Source organism: Pseudopipra pipra, chromosome 5, assembly GCF_036250125.1.
Source record: "Pseudopipra pipra isolate bDixPip1 chromosome 5, bDixPip1.hap1, whole genome shotgun sequence".
Taxonomy (NCBI): domain Eukaryota; kingdom Metazoa; phylum Chordata; class Aves; order Passeriformes; family Pipridae; genus Pseudopipra; species Pseudopipra pipra.
Window position 1 is genome coordinate 24,813,834 of NC_087553.1, and position 20,913 is coordinate 24,834,746.

Below are 20,913 nucleotides of genomic sequence, written 5' to 3' on the forward strand. Positions count from 1 at the left end.
GAAAAAGCTGAGCTACTGCCCTCTATTGCCCCAGTTCTAGTTTCTGATCACTGGACAAGTATTCTGAAGTAAATCTGAATCATATATTTCACTCTCAGTATTTGATCTACATTGTTAGAGATGAAAGACTTCATGCTCTGAAGATGTGAATTAGATAGTTTCATGGATTGGGAAAGAGATCTGTACACAGAGTTAGTGAATCATTCTGGTTCAGACACTGGCTCTGGGCATGCTTTGCCTCTGGGGTCTCTCTCCCCTTCAAGCCGCCCTCCTTACCTCAATACTCAGCTCAATACACACTCTAAGTGTGATGGGTAAATCAATCTATGCTGTCTTGGCAATATGAACAGACTGCTTGTGGGGAGATTTCAGTGTTCTTTGGTTTTTCTTGGACTAAAATAGCCTTGAGTTCAGGCCTCTCCTTGGGGATGCTTCAATTTAGAGTTTCTAGGTAAACCTGGGAGGAGGAAGGTTTGCCAAGGGTTTTGATGACGAATGCCTGAGTGTTGTGTGTGGGAGCCTGGGGAGCCCTCACAACTGTGAGGTGACACATCCACTGTGTTGGAGATACTGTATGTCAGTAGGAAGAAAAGGAGAGAACCACTTTTTCTCTGTTCATTTGTCTCTTCATCAAGTTTGCACTTCCCTGGCCAGAGAAGAGTCCCCTGGACCAGCAGTATTCCAGCCACCCACCTCATCCATTGTCTCTCGCGGCCACACTGACCCAGGAACAAGGGCATCTCCACACAGGACACAACCCCTGGTGGCTCCCACCCTGCAGCCCTGGCCCCCAGCTGATGGCTCTTTACACTCTGTCAAATTTCTGGTATCTCCAGAAACTACTGCAATGCTGTATCTGCCCTTAGACAGTGAGAGTGCTTCTCCAGCTGGCTCCTCTCTCTTTATCTCCTCTTTTTTTCCTGAGTTCATTTGTTTTGTGTTGCTCTTCCTTCCCCAGCCTTTACTTCTTTCCTACTCCATTTAAAACATATCTTTTCTTCTCTACTTATTGTGGATGCCAATGAGTTTATTTTTTTTAGCTTTGTTTTCTCATTTCTCTTTTGCTGATTTTCTCTCTGTCCATCTCTTCTTTCTTTCTCTGCCCAATTTTTCCTGCCCCTTTCTCTAGGAAAGATGCTTTTCTGAGGCTGATTGATGGCCCATTAGAAACAGATTGCAGGTGAGGCTGGACTATAGAAACAGACCTTAAGGAGGGAAGGAGAGACTGAGGAACAGGTGACCTTTTCCACAGGCAAAGGCAAGCATGGCTTTTCAAACATCAGTTACTCACTACAAAGCACAAGAGAGAATGTATGGAAAGCAAAGACAAGGATAATCCACCATCATAATGTGGCTCTGGGCATGCTTTGCCTCTGGGATCTCTCTCCCCTTCAAGCCACCCTCCTCCCCCCAATATTCAGCTCCCACAGTTTTGTTCAAGTGACGCTCCAAGTGTGATGGGTAAATCAACCATCATAACCTGTTGCTTTTTTACATTGCTCATTTTCACTAACATAATCATTTGTTTCAGACTGAAATTGGCATCTCTGTTTAGCATGTAGACCTCATGTTCTCGGCAAGTGTCATTTACTGCCTGAGTCTCCCTGAAGTAATCTTCATCTCTCCCTTCCCACGTACCCTTGCTCGTTCTTTCTCTCTTCACTTTTATCTCCCCTCCTTTCCCTGTAACTTTTAGGATGGTTTTGTTATTTAAATGTAATTATGGATGGAAATTGAGCCATCTCCCCTTTTTTCATTTTAAAGAGATGGACTAAGAAGCTGCAACGAGGAGTGCAAGAAGTTAGCAAAGGGCACGGGAAGCCATAAACGTGAGGAGCAGATTCCAGTTCATTCGCACACCTGGGAGGATCTGGGCCCATGGGGGCCTCAGAGCAGGGGTTAAAGCAGCCCCCAGCTTCAGGCAGAGGGTCAGAACCAGAACTGACTGCCCTAGGAGTCTCATGCAGTCTGAAGGCTATGGGTTGTCTAGACTGGCCCCAAGATGCAACCCATTACCCTGGGAGGAATTTTTTTCTCACTCTGGCAATATTTTGTACCTTGCCATTGCTGTGGTAGTCTTCCTGGGCTATGTATGTGTGTGCCTGAGTATGTGCAAACATGGGCAGGCTTGCATGTCTTACCTCTCATGCATCTGATCTTGTGTGAGACCTCAGCCCTTGCTGTTTGTCTGGTGCAGTCCTAGTCCCTGGGTGAGAGGTGCTTTGAGCCCGTAAATCCATCCCAAAATCAGTGCAGGAGATGCCTCCATTTCACAGGGGATGGCAGGTTGCTGGCATCCCTCGTCAATGATATCAGCACAGCCTCTGTGTCCCTCGTTTCATCATTCCTGAGGAAATGGTCCAGACCCTTTCCTGACCTTGTCAGAGAAGTTTCCAAGGCTGCACACACACTGAAGAAAAGGTCATTAATTCGGAAAACAAAAGGAAGAGTAATTTAATTTGTTCAGACTTGTTCCACTGATGGAATCATTAAAACACTTTTTATCATACACACAAACACACCTGTCTCTGCTGGGGAAGACAGGGAGTGAAAGTTGTATCAGAGGTGTAACAGAAAAAAAGATTTGGAGGAAGATGGGGAACTGTTTTCCTGCCATTCAAATATTTTCAGAATTTCTGCAAAAAAAAAGTGTCAGCTCCCTGTGGAAACCTGAGAGTACAAAATTCTTGAAGGAAAAGGTTGATGGCAAATGAGCCACTTTTGCCCTGTTTCAAAAAATACTCAAGTCCTTTGCACAAAATAAATCAGCTTTAGCTGAGGTAATGGGATATGAAGGGGAATGTGGGAGACACTTGGTCAACCTTGTCTGTGTGAATGGCTGTGGGGCTCCTGACCACCTCTAGTAAAAAAATTTGTTAGGGACATAATCCATGATGAAGGTAGCAGAAGTTCAAAGGAATTGGAGTGCAAGTGGCTCTATTCAGCTCCACTTTAATCTCGCCAATGGAAGCTTTGCAGCTCCCAACAAACCCTATACTCTGGGAAGGGTGGCATTTTATTTCCTATAATTTCAGGGCTGTTTCAGTTCTGACTTTCTGAATTTGCATTCTCTCCAGCCAGAGGAATTGACCAACATCTTGGAAATCAGCAATGTGGTCTTTACAAGCATGTTTGCTCTGGAGATGATCCTGAAACTTGCTGCTTTTGGTCTCTTTGATTACCTTCGCAACCCCTACAACATCTTCGACAGTATCATCGTCATCATCAGGTGACCAGGGCCTTGGGGATCAACTGAAATAGATATAGAAAAGCATACCACAGAGCTTGGGCACTTTTGAAAAAGGATTTAGCAGCTATTCTAGGAGGATCTGAGCTGAACACAAGACCAAGGATTGGGAGACCAAGCTGTCTTTTTCCAACACTCTGTGTTGGTGCAACACAAGCTACAGAGCATTTCTGTCCGTCAGTTCTCTCCTCTGTAGAATGGAGGCAATTGCAGCTGCCTTGTTAAGTCCACAACAAATATTTTTGTGAAATATTTTTAAAATGCACAAATTGAGGAAGCTACAAAGGTTTAATATATGATAGAAGAACTTGTCTTGCTGGAATTTAATGCTGAAATCCTTCCCTCATTCCTGCAAAATCCAGTACCACGTTCGTGTTCTTAAGGCATAAATGCAGCTTTCTACACATAAGTATAAACCTATGCTATATACTTCTATCTTGCTCAGACAGATTTTCTCTCTCACCTCCTTACGCTGCCAGTGCAGATATGAAAACAGCACTGTTACTCCTCCCTCTTTTCTGTTTGTTCACTTGTCTTTCATTTTGTCCCTCATGCTCCCTGTGCCTCTCTGGACAGCATTTGGGAGATCATCGGCCAGTCAGATGGAGGCCTCTCTGTGCTGAGGACTTTCCGACTCCTTCGGGTCCTGAAGCTGGTGCGTTTCATGCCTGCGCTGCGCCGCCAGCTTGTGGTGCTGATGAAGACTATGGACAACGTAGCCACGTTCTGCATGCTCCTCATGCTCTTCATCTTTATATTCAGGTGAGGAGGCAGTTAGTTGGTTCACAGTGTTTTGGAGTGGCACTGCATGGCTCATGGGGACAGAGCTTCAGAGCATGATCGTGTAACTCATCTTGCCCATTGCTCTTATAGGCCAAGGCAGCACTGACAACCATTTGTTTGTAAGGGCTGAACTTACTCCCGCACTAAATTGGGTTCAGTTGCTGAAAGTTTTGGCCTGGATGGGGTGTCAAAATAGTGTCACCAAATGTGGGTGTTGAGCATAATGTCCCATCGAGGGATAGGTCAGGTCTCTTGCTAATCAGCACTGGCTACAGGGAACAGTTCAGTCTGGAGGCTGACTACCAGAAGGGCAGCAGGAAGCAACCAAGAAAGTTTGTCTGTGCATCCAATGCACTGATAATAAGATGAAGAAATATGACAGCAAACAAGAACAATAGAGAGAACAGATGTGAATGACAGGTTGGGGGTAATATGTGAGCTCTGAGTGAGCACAGATGGAAACCAAATTTTTTTGTGAACTACAAAAAAAATAAATATGCAGTTCCTTCTTCACAAGTAGGTCCTAGTAGTCTGTGTTGTCATACTCCTTGCTGCTGTGTCGTAACATTAGATTTTCATAAGGAAAAAGAGAATTACTCTGATGAGCTCATTGTGGTCCCAGAGATATTTATATTTGACACCATCTCCACTTCTTGTCCCAAAGCATCCTAGGAATGCACATCTTTGGTTGCAAGTTCAGCCTCAGGACAGACACAGGAGATACAGTTCCTGACCGAAAGAATTTTGACTCCCTACTTTGGGCCATCGTCACTGTCTTCCAGGTGAGCCCACTTTGCTCTCTATGGGTGGACCAGGGCAAAGTGAAGAGGATCAAGAGATGCTTTTTCCTCATTGCAGAGCACTGCAGTCACTCCTGACAGCACAAAAGGCTGCATAAAACACTCTGTCATGTGATATTTGGAGGAAGAGCAATTGCATATTGGAACCAAACAACTGGTATATATCTCTAACAGGGGAGCTCCTTCCTTCCCTGGGGACAGTCTGCAAAGGTCACTCCTGTTGTGGCAACTCCCAAGTTTAACACTATCATCTCACTACTGCCCTAATTGTTGCTCGTTTCCTCTTGCTCAGCTAATGTTTTTGGCGCAGAACCACAGCTGGATGATGACAGTGGGTGTGTGGTTATGGGAAAGTTAAGAGGCCTGATGTGCTCCTGATGTGTATTCACTGTCCTTTTCTGGGAACCCTCATTGTGTACTTCCTTCACGTTTATCTGACTTTAGCTTCTGATTGCAGATCTTAACCCAGGAGGACTGGAATGTCGTACTCTATAATGGCATGGCCTCCACCTCACCATGGGCTTCCCTCTACTTTGTGGCTCTCATGACATTTGGCAATTATGTACTTTTCAATCTGCTGGTGGCCATTCTCGTGGAGGGGTTCCAGGCTGAGGTAAGTTGCCACCAAGGCCTCCTCAGGAGGAGGAATAGAGGTGCTAAAAAGGTAAACTTTGGGACACTTTAAGGATACTAGACTGGATGACTTCCAAAGTATCACACCTCTGTCATTTCACTCCTGAAGTTAGGGTGCTCTTTAATTGGAAAAAAGAAAAAAAAAAGCAGTGTTAACCCTTGTAAGGAAAGAGACAAGCTCTCTGAAAGGGAATTCACAATTTTCATCCTGTGTACCGCAACAGCCCCTGCCCTAGGGCGAGTTCTTTACCCCTCCAAGAGCAAGAATGCAGTACATCAGCCATCCCAAATCACACAAGATTCTTTCCAGTGATCACACTGGATGCCTGACTGCCAAGGACAAATCTGAAGTAGTTCCAGCAATGAAAGACAAGAACAAGTGATCTTTTCTGTTTGAGTTCCCAAATTCTAAATTTGTGTGTTACAGGGTGATGCCAACCGGTCATACTCAGAGGAAGACCAGAGTTCATCAAATGTGGAGGAGTTTGATCAGTTTCAAGAGGTCCAGGAAGGCCCAGGTACAACAGCTCAAACAATTTGCTTATGTCCTGTTGCTGTTTGGTGAGAAATCTAAAAACAGATTCTGCAGAAAATTCACTCTCGTCTCCAAGAACTTGCCAGTTGTCATTTTGAATTTTATGGTAGTTTGTGTTGCTGTCTGTGGAAAAACTAGAGACATGTTGGCATCCTGAGGAATGTGGTAGCTAAGTGGAGCAGTTCTTGAATGACCTCCAGAACAGCAACTGGAAGTCAGAAGTGAGACTGTCTCTGCTTAGCTTCAGGGGCATTATTTCAGGAACAGTGTGTCCAAATATGGGACCCACATTTGTAGAAGGGATACCTAGACATTAAAAAGAACTCAGGTGAGTCTGGAAGTCTTGCCTCAGCGAGAGAGTAATGAAGTTTAGAGAAACCAGAGAAGTGACTTGATCACTCGCTCTGTAATTGTAGACCATAAGGAGAGATTTCTGATGGTAGATAGCTCTTTAATTGAGCAGAAAAAAGCATAATGAGATTGTAAAGGTTTGAAGCTTAAGCTAGACAAATTCAGGCTGAAAAAAAGCTGCATATTTTCAAGGAAAGATAGTTAACAGTTGGAACAGTCTGCCTACAAACTGCCTAGTAACGTCTTCATCCCTCAAAGTCTTTCCTCAGACTGCAAGTCTTTCTACAAGAGGTATTATACTTCAGACAGGACTTAGTGGCAGGGAGCAGCTTACCCTGCAATGGATGGTGAGCCAGGAGCTGAAGGGGACAGAGAACCAGGCAGGAGGTCAGGGACCACACCGACAATACTTGCACGAGGTGAGCAGAGCAGGTCCTCTGACACTAGCAAGGGTCAGCCAATGGTTCAGCGATTTCCAGGCAAGTCCACAGTGGTGAGGCAGGTCTGAGGTCAAGCCAAGAAGTCCAGTCAGTAAGGTAAGATCAGGATCTGAAAGGTGCAAGAGCAGGCACAAGCATACTCACAGCATAACCCAGACATACGCCACAGGCACATGTCTGAGCTTTAAATGCAGCTCCCACAACAGGGAGCAGTGGCTGCAGTATTGACTTGTCCCAGCTTTTTCCTGCAACTTAGCTCTTTTCAAGGCAGCCCAGTCCTGAGTTACATGGCTGCACCACATTAGAGCTTGTGTTGAATGTAGGCAGTAAAAACCCCTGAGATGGAGGAGGTTACAGAGGTGTTGGTACAGTCATGGCTGTGATGCAGATATGCATAGGTGACCTTCATTATACAGTAGTCAAGCAAAAATTATTGTTCCAGTCCTTTCAGGCATTAAAATTCAAACCCTGTCCTCTCCATGCTGCTCAACAAACGCTGATGGTCATCCACAGCACCTAACATATCCCTCAAAAATGTCTTGGATCTTGAAGGTCAATGATCAGTCACTTGAAGAAGCACAATGTAGTAGGATAGACTGGGATGCAGTTTTTGTGTGCAGTATGATTGCAGGAATTTTAATGTGACTGCAATACATGGATGGCTGTGGTTATCCCTACATCTTAGTCTCGGGCTCAGTGTTTCAGCCTAACTGCTTAAAGTAGCCAGCCTGACAGTTGGTGGTGTTTGTTCAGACTTGAAGATGCTGTTACCTTATCTTGGCATGCAACACACCCTTGTCCTCTTGTTGCCAGGGTTCAACTTCTTGCTCTGTCTGTTAGCCTGAGGCTGCCCGACCACCACTCTGCTCCCAGGGAGAGCTGCGGTCAGTTTTGGAAACCGAGGATATTACTTTAAAGTCTTCTCAACTTGCACTGCTTTTGTCACAACACCCTAAATCAGGGGAATTGATGTTGATTGATGCTAAAGAGCTAATATTCTGTTAGCTGCTGTTAACATGGTAAAACATCAAAGCAGTCACTGCATAGTGAGGAACCCACCTTCTTCTTTTCTCATTCTTCTTTCTGCATCTTTCCACTCAGATCCCAAGCTCTGTGCAATTCCTGTAACACCTAATGGACACTTGGACCCATCCTTGCCCTCTTCCAACCCACCGGTGGCTGCTGGGGGCGTCACCAATTCTTCACGCAACTCCCTGCAACTTGACCAGATCCTTGTTGCTGTTGGATCCCGGAAGAGTAGTGTGATGTCCCTGGGGAGAATGACCCATGACCAGCGGTCCTTGGTGAGTGACTGAGTGTAAAAGTGTGTCGTACCCTTCTTTTGAAGGCCAAGCACTATATTGTCTTTCTTTCATCATCTGGAGATTGCTGGGAAGGATTTCACTCCTGCTGCAGGCTTCTAACACAAGTGCATTTCCTGTCTTTGGAATCCATATCAGTTCACATTACTTATCTAAATTTCCAGATTTTTGAAGTCTGTTTCCAGGTTGCTTACTTATATTCCATTGAGTGTGGGATTCCATTCTCTCTCTCTGCATCTCCCTCTCTCCCTCTCTCTCTCTCTCTCTCTCTCTAGGTATCTGTAGACATATATATCTATATTCCATTAAGTGTGAGAAAGGGAGAACACCAAAAACAGTCTCCCTCTTTGAGAGAAACACATTTTGTCCCCTTCCCCTTTCTTTGTTTTGTTAGAGTGCAGGACGCGAAGTGATGCCTTGAGTGAGTTAAGAGCACAGAAACATCTAGGTAATGCCTAGTCCCATTACAGGTGGGTTTTCTGTGAACTTTGTAACAATGAAGAGAAAAATCTTGATTTGGAGCTCCCCGTAGGAGATCCTGCTACCCCATGGCACGTCCCCAAACATTGCAGGCTGTCTAACCAGTGCATCTCAGACCTGTCCACCTTGTCACATTAGCTTCTGGGCTTTCCACCCACTGATGTGCTCAGCTCTGGGGGGTGTATCAGTGCTTAAAGGGTTCATGCCCCTGTTATTTCTAAACAGGAAGAGCTAGCAGCCACGTACTACATGATAAGTTACTTATGTGGTTGAACTAAACTGTAGCCAACAAGCCTGTTTCTCTCATTTCTTCCTTTTACTAAGACTGTACTCAAAAGACAGTGTGTCAGATTATCCATCACCCTGTACTTTGCGTTATCCTTTACCCCAGGGCAGCATAAAAAGCTGCCAGTCAGATTTTTTGAGAGCTTTATTCTTGCTCTGTGATGGTGTAAGTAACAACATCAGGCACCTGGCCTTTGGCTTTATTACTTACCTTCCCCAAAAGTGCTTTGCACACAGATGGTGCTATAAAGTAATCACAGCCAAAACCATTGCTAATTCATTATCAATTTATTGTCAGATTTACAGAGATTGCTGCTAAATTCCCACCGTGCAACTTGCTCGACATCTGATAAATGGTAACCTTCTGGCTTAGGGGCCCAGGGAGAAGTGTGCGATCTGAAATAGCATCACATGCTCTCTCCTTGTGCCTGGAGTCACTGTGTCTCCATCCCACTCTCTTACAGTCCAGTTCCCGCAGCTCCCACTATGGTGCCTGGGGCCGCAGTGGAGCCTGGGGGAGCCGTCGCTCCAGCTGGAACAGCCTGGCCCGGGGACACAGCCTGAAACACAAACATCCCTCAGCCGAGCATGAGTCCCTCCTGCCTGGGGAAACTCACAGGGCAGCACATGGGGAGACGGATGGGACAGGAAGGGTATTTCATCACCGCCGGACACTCTCTCTGGATAATAAAGGCTCCTGTGACCTGCTGGAGTTGGCCTCGGTCCCATCCGGCCACAGAGTGACCCATAAGCTGGGAGCACTGCCTGGAGCCAGCGAGCATCAGGACTGCAATGGCAAAATGCCCAGTATTGTCAAGGAGATCTTCCCAAAGATGAACAATCGCAAGGAGCGGGGAGAGGATGATGAAGAGATAGATTATGTGCGTATTTGGTGAAGGGACCGTGGGATTACGCCGCAATGTTGTGGGAAACACCAAATCCATCCTCAAGTTTCACTCTCCTTGTATGTAGATAGGAGAGCTTGCCAAGATGCTTTAGGAAAGCTGGAGGACAGCGCTGAGTGCAGATGGGACCTTTTTGTCACAGACAAGCTCAAAGCACATTGTGAGGCTGCCTGCAAGGCAGCTGTACAGGTGGATGGTAGGAGGAAGGCAGATGTGAGACGTGCACATGGTCATTTGGGAGCTGTTATTTCAGAGTTCTGCAACCAGTGATTTCTACAGCATAAGGAGAAGTCAGGCTGTGGGAGCTTTGCATGGGGAACGTCAGCAGACCAGAGCAGGAAACACAGGCACCAGAGACAAGCAAGTGAGTTTTGTGGTGCCAGTGTGGGAGACAGCAACGCCCAATCTGTGAGCAAATCAAAGGGTGGAAAAAGTGGAGGCAGGGTCAGTAGAAATTTTGGACAGACGTATGTGCTGTATGAAATTCCAAGCCCAAGTGCCAACAGAAGGCCTTTTTGTCCTGGCTTCTCATTTAGCTGAGGTAGGGAGGTAACGTTGTCCTAATTTAAAAAAGCCCTTCCAACAGCTCTGAGAAGGTGTCTTGGACAACATCCTGATCTAAAAGGGACACCAGCAGTTTTATTTGTTGTGATCTGGAGGAGAAACCAGATGCCAAGAAGTAAACAGGCCCTGGCAAAGCAGCTTCTACCTTCTTTTCCATGACTTGTTGCCTTTGAGTTGATTTCCTCATTCAGGGGCTTAAAGGCAGGTAGTGCATCTGGCAGACTGCAGGTAGTGATGTTTCTGGGTCAGATGTGAAAGGAAGAGTGTCTCTCAGGTAAATGGGAGCGTAACCAGAGGCACTTGCTTCTTCTGCACCCCTACAGAGTCTGTGCTTTCGCATCCAGAAGATGATGGAAGTCTATAAGCCAGACTGGTGTGAGTTACGGGAAGACTGGTCCATATATCTCTTCTCTCCACAAAACAGGTTTGTGCAGTTTTTGCTAAGAGAAGGTTGAAAAGATGGGGCAGATTCTCTTGCTGTGCTGGCCACATCCCCTGATGTTAGGTTGTGACTTTAAACTTACCAACTGGGAAGTATTTTCTCCTCCACTGTCCCTTCTACAGCCAAACAACTTTTCCTAGATTCTGGAGATGAAACAAAGGTTGAGCATTCTAAATAGCTATTATGATCTTCCCTCCCTTTGGAGGATCCCAATTTTATTTTGTATAATCATAAATATTTATAACAAAGCAAGGCAGGGAATACTAATGTTAATACAAAAAGGATAAAGAATGTATTATTAATGACTCCATTATACTGATATTTCCTCCCCTGGTACCAGAACAGTCTCTCCATTTCATTTACAGGCCCAGTACCAATTTATCAGCAGTCATATCACACCTTTTAGGGTAAAGTTAGTATTCTTCTTGCCTAAAAAAAAGAAATTTGGGTTAAATTCTTCCTACTAAAGAGGTCTTCCCACCAGGAGAAAACGTCCATGTACCCCAGCCAACAGTATTCTCAATGATGTGCATCACCCCTTGAAAAGAAAGGGCTTTCATTGTAGATCATAAGGGAGAGCTTTTTGCTCTGACACCTATGTTAATGTGCACAGTGTCTTTCGGAGTGGACAGAAGTGTGGTCCCCATGACTGACAATCTACCTGCCACTCCTCAGCTTTCAGCATGTGGCCTCTTTGCCATGGGTAGGTACAAAGTGTAAGTTTGGGAGGAAAACTGAAACACAGCTTCTTCTTTACAAGGCAAGATAGGAGCACAGTCATAATGGTTAGGATGCCCTTGCGCTGTTCCAGACTCCTTGTATGACTGTGGACTGTCCTGGGATATTGCCATATCAACAGACATCAGTATCAGTGATAGGAAAGCTGCTATGTCAGAGTCCAGTTTTGGCCAGAACTCTTAATTCTCTGTCCTCATAGCTCCTTGACTTGATCTGCCTGAGGCACAGGTGCCTACTGGAACTCTCTTACAGGTTTCGCCTCCTCTGCCAAACCATCATTGCTCACAAGCTCTTTGACCATGTTGTGCTGGCCTTCATCTTCCTGAACTGCATCACAATTGCCCTGGAGAGACCGCAGATTGAGCACAGAAGCACGGTGAGCACAATTACCTGCCACCTTCTTTTTAGCATAACCTCTGAGAGTAGTTCTTAAGTGTTCCCAACGCTGGTATGACCTCTGGAAGAACTTCATCATTAAACACCAGCTCCCACTCATTTATTCAATACCCAAGTATTAGTAATTAACATAGCGTGTGCTTCCCCTGCAGGGTCTTATAATGGGGCAACCTACTTTATAATACAGAAATCCTGATTCCTTCTGTGTTTGAAAGTAAGAGAGTCCTTCAGGAATCTGCATAGAAGAGTTGAATGGCAAAAGGGACAAGGTCTGGGAACTGAAAGATAGAAGCAGCTTCCATCCTGTACAAATGGCATGCCATCATTCATGTATGCTACTCTTGAGCTATTTTGGAGATGGCTCAAGCTGGCAAGTGAAATTACTTTTTCTGCTTGTCTGCCCTAGCTGACTCCCAGACTCCACTGCACTTGGATACAATCTGTGGTCAGTGGTCAGCAGCTCTTTGGGAAGTAGTCTCAGGTCAGCGCAGCAGGTCAGGACTGAGCAGCACTGGTAGAACAGGGCAGAGAGTGCCTTGAAACCAGATTTGCAGGATGCGTTGCAAATCCCATCCACTATGCTCTTCCAGAGATGCACAGGATCCTGTCCCAGCTGTGGCACAGGGCTGAGCCAAGGTGTATGAGCTGAAAGCTGCCTAGCGCTGACCTCTGCCAAGGGCATCTCCCTTATTTCACCAACTTTCAGGTCCTTCACAGGATTGCAAAAGATATTATCAGAGAAACCTGACAGAGTAACAAGAAGTCAACATACATTTAAGGTCTTTGTTTCTTTGTTTTGTTGTTTTGTTTTTTTTTTCTAGGAGAGGATCTTTCTCACTGTGTCCAACTACATTTTCACAGCAATTTTTGTAGCTGAGATGACACTGAAGGTAAGTTACTGGAGTTGAGCAGCTCAGGGCCTTTTTCCCATGTCAAACATGGTTCATATTTGCTCAGCATCCTTTTAAAATCTGTACCTCCTTTCAGTGTGCCAGGCCTTTCCTCTATCTTGGCAAAGGCAGATACTGCCTGGGGTTGAGTCCCATCTTGTCTGGTGCGGAGGGGATGTTTATCCTAGGCTTTAGATCCAACTGGATCTTAGTATCCGTGAGGGATAGCTGACCTTTAGGTATGGATTTTGTAATGATGTTAAATGTCCATTCCCTTTCTTCTGGAGCAAGAATGGGGAAATAACAACAATATTAATAACATGTTCTTAAATGAGATAATTATTCAATAGATGTCTAAGTACTTTGCAACAATCAGGAAACCTTGTTATTCCCTTCTTGTGAATGGAGAAGAGCCCTAAAAGTGTGTGCCTGAAGTTAAACCCGTAAAATTTATACCTGAATTTTGGCCATTATTTCCAGGGTGTTAAGCTCTCTCCATGGCCAGCAATGTCTGTAGCACCTGCTGTTTTTGAGAACTGCTGACAAAAAAAGCTACTCCCTTAGAGCCAAAGTATGGATTTAGGTGCTTGACTTTACCTCCCAGGTAATCTTTGAACAGGGACACTTGCCCCAGGTCTGTGGTATGGCAGGGAAAGGTTTCCTGCATGTTCCCTGTTACTCAGGGAAGTAGAAAAAAGATGAGAAGATGCCATGGCCCTGTTATTTCTGGAGTCATGTGCCACCACTTTCCCCAAAGACATTCTCCTTCACAGACATCCAGGTGAAAGGAAAATATATGAGATACACTTGAGTGTCATGAGGAATTGATAACTATTCCCCATCTTCCAGCTTTCTCCATAGTTGCCCTCTACTGGGTAACGTGGAGGAGCCATTTCACCCCCTCCCCTCTCCCCTCTCTTGCAGGTAGTCTCTCTAGGCCTGTATTTTGGGGACCAGGCTTATCTCCGCAGCAGTTGGAACATCTTGGATGGCTTCTTGGTCTTCGTTTCTCTCATTGACATTGTGGTCTCAGTGGCCTCTGCTGGTGGTGCCAAAATCCTCGGGGTGCTACGAGTTCTCCGGCTGCTGCGCACCTTACGTCCCCTCCGGTCAGAATCCCACCGAACCCTGCTCAGCCCCCTCTTCCCACTGGTTCTCCCCAGGAAGGGTGCCAGAGTCAGATCCAGCTGTGCCAGGCAAAGTGTTGTCTTTGACACGGGGAGGTCCCCCTTAGCCATATGGGTCTGATGCTAGAGGTACCTCATCAGACAACAAACCCATGGGAGAGAAGAGGCTTTTTGGTTACAGGAGGGTCATCTCTACTGGTGGGTCACTGCGTAAGGAGAGCAGGGGCCTGCTGCTGCTGAAAATGCTTAGCTTAGGCCAAACATCCCTGCCCTGCCCCTCTATCACTCTTCCCCTTCCTTCCCTTCCAGAGTCATCAGTAGAGCCCCTGGCCTGAAGCTGGTGGTGGAGACACTCATTTCTTCCCTCAAGCCCATTGGAAACATTGTCCTCATCTGCTGTGCTTTCTTCATCATCTTTGGCATCCTGGGTGTGCAGGTAGGTTGTTACTGTCCATCAAACAGCCCTTGTACCCCCACCCCTACTACCATGGGCACCTCTGTACCCCCAGGTCCTACAACAAACATGGGGAACAAAGCAGAACAGGAGGGATGGGCAAGCCAGGAAATTTTCTGCACCAGCTTTCCCCCACAAGCTGTCTCCCACATAATGAACCTATAACCTTTGGCAAGGACAGACAGGTGCTCAGCAAGGGCAGACATTGTTGGATGTGAGAGAAAGAAGTAGACACACCTGGCAGGAGCTGGATCAGAGTTTGGGTCAGCATTATAGGGAGAGCCCAGGACTGGCACAGCATAGGGCTCACTGGGCACATCCATGTCAGCTCACAAAGGCAAGCAGTTCAGTGCCTGCTTGCATGAACCCTGCCTCCAGTTAGCTCTGTTTCTCCCCCTCACTCTGAGCCCTAAATCCACCCACAACCTTCTTTTTAATTTTTTAATTTAATCCTCTTTATTTTTGGCTGTTGCATTGCAGAGGAGCAAGGGTGTGGGCGTTACTTCCATCTCAGGGAATGTGCTATACTTAGTCTGCTCTGATGCATCTGTACAAATGCACAATCCAGTACCTTCTATATGGGGAAAGGAGCCCTGGGCAGGAGAGCCACAGCAGTGCAGTGCAGTCTTGTAAAAAAAAAAAAAAAAAAGAGGTAAATGAGAAGAAGAGGATGGCTTTTTCTGGTTCTTTACCCTCAGATGAGATCTTTTCCCATCAGCACTCTCAGTAACTGGGAAGCAGGGAGAGAGATTACTCTAGGGGACTGATTAGAAGATACTTTTTCCTTTTGTACCCAAAAAGGCTTCCCTAAGGGCTGTCAGATGGTAAGGACTTAAAGTCACTGCTGGCCTGGGGGGGTGGAGGAGGCTGAAAAGCCAGGTGTGAGTTTACAAGGGTGGTCCTGGCTCCTTAGCAATGTTTGAGGCTGTGCTCTACATTGTGGTGGTGGTGTCCCTGTTATGCTCCACATGGCTTGCGGTCTTGCAGCCCACCCAGCATTTCAGGAGCTTTTGCACATCCCAGGGAGCATGGGGAACCCTGTGGGGAAAGGGGCTGATGGGGTCATTCCCCTTCTGCAGCTCTTCAAGGGCAAGTTCTACCACTGCCTGGGAGTCGACATCAGGAACATCACCAACCGGTCCGACTGCATGGCCGCCAACTACAAGTGGGTACACCACAAGTATAACTTCGACAACCTGGGACAGGTGAGTGTGTCACAGCCCCTGCCTCTGTCTCCTCCTATACATATACTCCTCTCCAGGGCACAGATACACTGCCTGGAAAGCCTGATCCCTGGGCCAGAATGAGTGATTATTTGGCATGGGTATCCATGCAGAAGCTGTGTCACTAGTGGGTTGGTATCAGGATGATATTTACAAGTTGTAGGGGAAAGAAAAGTTGTAGCAGCAGAGAGCTTGATTTTCTCTTTTCTCCTGCCACGAAGCAGATGGTCTTCACAACCTCTCTCCTCTGCTGAGTTTGACTGCACATGGCTTCCTGTTACCCCCTTTCTGTCCTCCACATGGGAGGGAGCAGGTTTTGATGTGTGCAGAGACACAGGCAGGAAGAGTATTTCAGTGCTGTGTGTGTTAGACCATAAACCCATGATTTTTTTCTCCCTGCCTGCCAGATGCACCTGCTCCACATCTGCTTTGCTTTGTATGTTGCAGGCTCTGATGTCCCTCTTTGTTCTGGCTTCCAAGGATGGCTGGGTCAATATTATGTATAATGGACTAGATGCTGTAGCTGTTGACCAGCAGGTACAAAGATTTCCTTGTGAAAGGACCTTTTTCATTTTCCTTGGGCTAGTAAGGCAGAAGTATACTTTAACATCCTGCTTCAGATACCTCCCTCAGAACAAGATTCCCTTCTGAATCCTTTGCTCACCTATTTGCAAGGGGTCAGGTCCGTGGACTTGCCTGGTTCATGCAGGGAGGTGCAGCTGTGCCTGTTTAGTAGGTGTCTGTAGTAATTCATACCTTCTACTCAGCTTAGATCTTACAGCGGGCCTTTATTTATAATGATGGAGCAACCATGCCCTGTGCTTTTCTGGGTGTGCTGGCTCCCTCCTGACCCACAGATGGTTATTTTAATGCCTTATAAAGCAGGAACTGTTGGGCTGCTGCCCACTGCGTCCCTATTCCTTTACTGCTAAGACCATGACCAGCTCTGTTTTCCCTCTTCCTCCAGCCAGTGACCAACAACAACCCCTGGATGCTACTCTACTTCATCTCCTTCCTCCTCATTGTCAGCTTCTTTGTGCTCAACATGTTCGTGGGGGTGGTGGTGGAGAACTTCCACAAGTGCCGGCAGCACCAGGAGGCTGAGGAGGCGCGCCGGCGGGAGGAGAAGCGCTTGCGACGCTTGGAGAAGAAGCGAAGGAGTAAGGCACAGCCTAAGTTTTTGGTTGGTTCGTAGGCCAAGGTTTTCTGAGAAAAACCTTTTCCTCTTCTTTTTCTTTCCTGATGGACTGGTCTCCAAAATACATTGCTCATGGCTGTGCTCTCAGCCTTCCTCCCTGCACCACTGCCGTGCCACTACACACCTCACTAGGGCAGTCTGGGGAAGAGGGGTGACTGATGAAGTCTGCTGGGACTCTAGGGAAGCCACTGGGGCTTTAGCACCCTGCTCCTCAGGAGATAATGTACCAAAAATACCCCTGTGCACATGCTCGTGAGCACTGTTGACACAGAACATCCACACATCAATACACCTCCCGGGCTTGGGACAGTCCCACCTGGGCTTCCTGCAACTCAGCTGGTGATTGAAGGAAGACCTGGAGAGACCATCCTTTGTGTTTAACCCTAAATTTAAAGAAGAAGGAGGGGAAAAAAAAAAAGAGGAAGACCACTGTGTTTTGTTCCTGGTTCTTTCCATCAGTGTTGCACTGTCACTACTTGGGATCCCAAATCCTCTGTGGTGAAAGAAACTCTCTTTTCCTGGTGTTTCTGTCCTCTTCTATGTTACCTTTAAACAAAAATTGCAAAAGTGTACTTGTCCCTGGAAATCATCCCTACTACCCAGACTGATGGTTTTCTTACATTCACAGCCTGTGGGCATGCATTCCCTTTCTGTGCTCCAGTTTTTCCCCTCTCTCCGGTGACACCTCAGGGCCTCTCCTTGAACCATCTGCTCCCTTTTATCAAAAGTGATCTTAATTTGTCAGGATACGAAATGCTGATTTAGCACCATTCCTACAAACGTAGACTAACAGATTTCCTTTCTAGCATTCCTTTCCTTATCTTTTTTCTACTTATTTTTTCCCCACTTCTTCTTTCCTCTTTTTTTTTTTTTTTCCGTATTGCCCTCCTCCTCCTTCTTATGTCCCTTATCTTTTACCTATCCTTTTCTGGTTTTTCTCTCTCCCACCTTCATTCCCTTTTCTTTCAACACCTGTCACCAGTCTTATGCCTTCTTCTTTCTCTGTTTCTTACCCATTTCTTTCTTTCTTTCTTCCTCTGCCCATATCCCTCTTTCCACTGAAGAGGCACAGCGTTTGCCGTACTATGCTACCTACTGCCCCATACGCCTCCTTATTCATTCGGTCTGCACCAGCCACTATCTGGACATCTTCATCACTTTCATCATCTGCCTCAACGTGGTCACTATGTCCTTGGAGCACTACAACCAACCTGTGGTGAGTGAGATCATGGAGATAAGCCCTGCCTCTAGACATTATGTTACTTTGCTACAGCTCTCTGATGACCACTGCCCACCAGCATAAGTAGGACACTTGACTGTCTCTAAAAACTACTGTTAAAAATTTGTAAGATTTAATGTAGTAGGCGAAGTTGGGTGAAGAGTCTCACAGGTGTCCAGAAAGATAGTTCCTATTCAGACACTTGTTAGCCATTAAAATCAATAGAGAGAAGGCATCTAAGCAAGAGTCAGGCCCCTAGAAAACATGGTGCAATTAAGTCTCCGTGCTTTATATGAGTAAGTGGATTTGTGGGTCACCCAAATTTAGCTCCCTGCTCTGCTTTTTATGTTCCTCTGGATCCTAACAGGAGTGGTGGAAGCAGCAGTGTCCTGGGAGCTTCAGGCTTTGCATCAGATTTCCAAATATCAGTCCAATTCCCCTGCCATATGACCTGAGCTCAGAAAATTAGAGTGGCTGGTTGTGCGTCATGGGATGGGATGTCTTTACCAAGCCACCTTTTTTTAGTGAGAGAAGCTGTAGGACCAAAGTGCCGAGTAGAGCCTCTCTCAGCTGCAGGGGATGATTCCCAATACAACACCTTGGAGGCCAAATAAATTTTACACTTTGGCTGGGGAAGACCATGTACCTCAGTGTTCCTGGCAAAGCTCTAGATACCTTTGATGGAAACAATGTATGCTGCACATATCAGAGGAGCCTTCTGCCTCCATATGTAGAAAAAGCATTCATCATGACATCTACCCAGTGGCATTTCAGTTTGGTTTAGGCTGGCAGCTCTGATGTCTGAACAGGTTGTCCAAGGTAGCTCAGGCTTTGAGCAGCAGCTCAATCTGTCTGTCCTCATTCAAATCTACCACCAGGCTCCTCTGTTTCTTGCCTATCTTGCCCAACTGCCCAGCTTTTATCTTGCCCGTGATAGTGCCCAGTTTTACTCTACAGGAACTCTCAACTTTTATCTGTTGGCATCCTCACATCAGGCCTTTGTTCCTGAACAAGTCACTCCTCTTCCTTACTCCTCAGCTCCTTTCCCTGGAACATAGGTCCAGCCATGCCAGCCTGTTGTCAGGCTTTGTTAAACAATGTTATCAAAGCTCTTCAAACCCTTCCAGTACAAAACGCCCACTGCTCACACTAGTCCTTGATGGTAGAGAAGGGGCAGCATGTAAAAGAACCAAAAGCCAATCAGCTCAGAAGTGTGACATGCTGGCCCCAGACCAAGGCACAGCAGGGTTTCCTCCCATCAGAGATGACCTGTATCCACAATCAGAGTAACCTTTATTCTTCACTCCTGGTTGATAGCTATGCCAGTGCCACTAACAAGGTGTCATCCAGGTGGCACAGGCTACTGGCAGAAGAGAAGGCTGATGGTATTTTGTGGATTCTTCTTGCAATAGCCTCCTCCTCCCCATTATGCTAAACAGTACAGGAGAAAGGATCCTGATAAGAACATGGGGCAGAGAGGCCAGCTGGTGCTTCCCTTAGTAGGCAGCCTCCACATTCAAGTAGGTAGGAAGCATGGGGTAGTTTCCCCACCTCACAATGAATACCTGGCACTTAGGAGAGTCCCCGCGCAGAGGAGATTTGTGCTTGATGTTGCTTTTGCCTAAATTCTTTGCCCTCTTTTTTGCTGGAAGTCCCTGGAGACCGCCCTCAAGTACTGCAACTACCTGTTCACCACTGTCTTTGTGTTTGAGGCAGTCCTCAAGCTGGTGGCATTTGGTCTGCGACGATTCTTCAAAGACAGGTGAGCAGGGGGTTGTCAACCATGGCTGTAGAACAGCTGGGTTTGGGGTAGAGGTTTTGAGGACAATCCCCTATTTAGAGTGTGAGGTGGTGGCAGAGTGCCCTGACTGCCTCCCAGTTCTGCACAGCATGGACCTCACCTCAGTCTGCCTGAGCTACAATGCCTAGGCAATAGTGAGAGTTGTCCAAAAATTGCCTCTTCGTTGGCATCTGCTGGTTAGGCTAGAAAGCAAAGAAGATGAGGTTAGAGAGAGACATTTTTTTTCCTGCCCTTGAGGCAAACTGTGAGCATTCTGAAGCAGAACATACATAACAACGTCGATTTGAGGTAGTAAGGCTGTAAAAAGCTGAGCCCATTAGTCAATGCATAGCGCCACAGTAACACAGCTCCATGCTTCTAAATCAGGCTGGCTTGCCTCTGGCTGCTCAGGCTGTGTGCAAAGTGAATCTCTGTTTGTCTGCAAAAACCCATATAGGCCGACTCAGAGTGAGGCCTTGAACTCATACATAAAGAAATGTTTAGGTTGAAGTGGAAACAATTCACTTTGTTTTTCAGGGAAATGGAAAAACTCTATCTTTCTTTATTGTCTTCAATTTTTCTTCTTAAGGTGGAACCAGCTGGATCTGGCCATTGTGCTGCTGTCTGTCATGGGCATCACACTGGAAGAGATTGAAATCAATGCTGCTCTCCCAATTAACCCCACTATCATCCGGATCATGAGGGTGCTGCGTATCGCCCGGGGTGAGACACTGGCCAAAGGCAGGGTACATGTGGCCATGGAGTGGGACTTGGTGCCATGACTCATTGAGCAGTGGCTGTAGAGTCATGGGCTCACCCTGTCCCCAGCCCTGGAGGAGCCTCTAGGGTGTCCTTTGTCACAGCCCAGCAGGGATTCTTCTGGGATGTGATGAAGGACGGCCTAGAGGATAAGACTTTCTGGCTCCCTTGGAGGTGAAGGACTAAGAGGGTGGGCAGATCATGTGAGAACTGAACTTTCTCTGTTTCTTATTTATGGGGCAAGCATGGCAATGGTATGTGAAGAAGAGGCCACAAAGCAGGTTGAAGTTTGCACAGGCAGGGGCCTGAATCTTCCTGGTGGTGGCCAAAGTGTGCTAAACT

The 20,913-nt window shown here is 46.5% G+C and overlaps 1 protein-coding gene across 4 annotated transcripts in view; it reads left to right on the forward strand.

The window, feature by feature from the left end:
• Positions 1-20,913, forward strand: part of CACNA1I (calcium voltage-gated channel subunit alpha1 I) — an 88,810-nt gene that overhangs the window by 50,631 nt on the left and 17,266 nt on the right. For all 4 annotated transcript variants that reach the window (XM_064655143.1, XM_064655144.1, XM_064655145.1 and 1 more), the window contains 18 exons: positions 3,078-3,229; positions 3,824-4,009; positions 4,695-4,812; positions 5,288-5,443; positions 5,891-5,981; positions 7,891-8,093; positions 9,341-9,757; positions 10,669-10,769; positions 11,778-11,901; positions 12,743-12,811; positions 13,736-13,920; positions 14,248-14,374; positions 15,472-15,597; positions 16,063-16,152; positions 16,583-16,775; positions 17,878-18,029; positions 19,685-19,794; positions 20,402-20,535. In XM_064655143.1, coding sequence (XP_064511213.1) covers positions 3,078-3,229; positions 3,824-4,009; positions 4,695-4,812; positions 5,288-5,443; positions 5,891-5,981; positions 7,891-8,093; positions 9,341-9,757; positions 10,669-10,769; positions 11,778-11,901; positions 12,743-12,811; positions 13,736-13,920; positions 14,248-14,374; positions 15,472-15,597; positions 16,063-16,152; positions 16,583-16,775; positions 17,878-18,029; positions 19,685-19,794; positions 20,402-20,535 — 2,734 coding nt within the window. The remainder of the gene's footprint in view (positions 1-3,077; positions 3,230-3,823; positions 4,010-4,694; positions 4,813-5,287; positions 5,444-5,890; positions 5,982-7,890; positions 8,094-9,340; positions 9,758-10,668; positions 10,770-11,777; positions 11,902-12,742; positions 12,812-13,735; positions 13,921-14,247; positions 14,375-15,471; positions 15,598-16,062; positions 16,153-16,582; positions 16,776-17,877; positions 18,030-19,684; positions 19,795-20,401; positions 20,536-20,913) is intronic.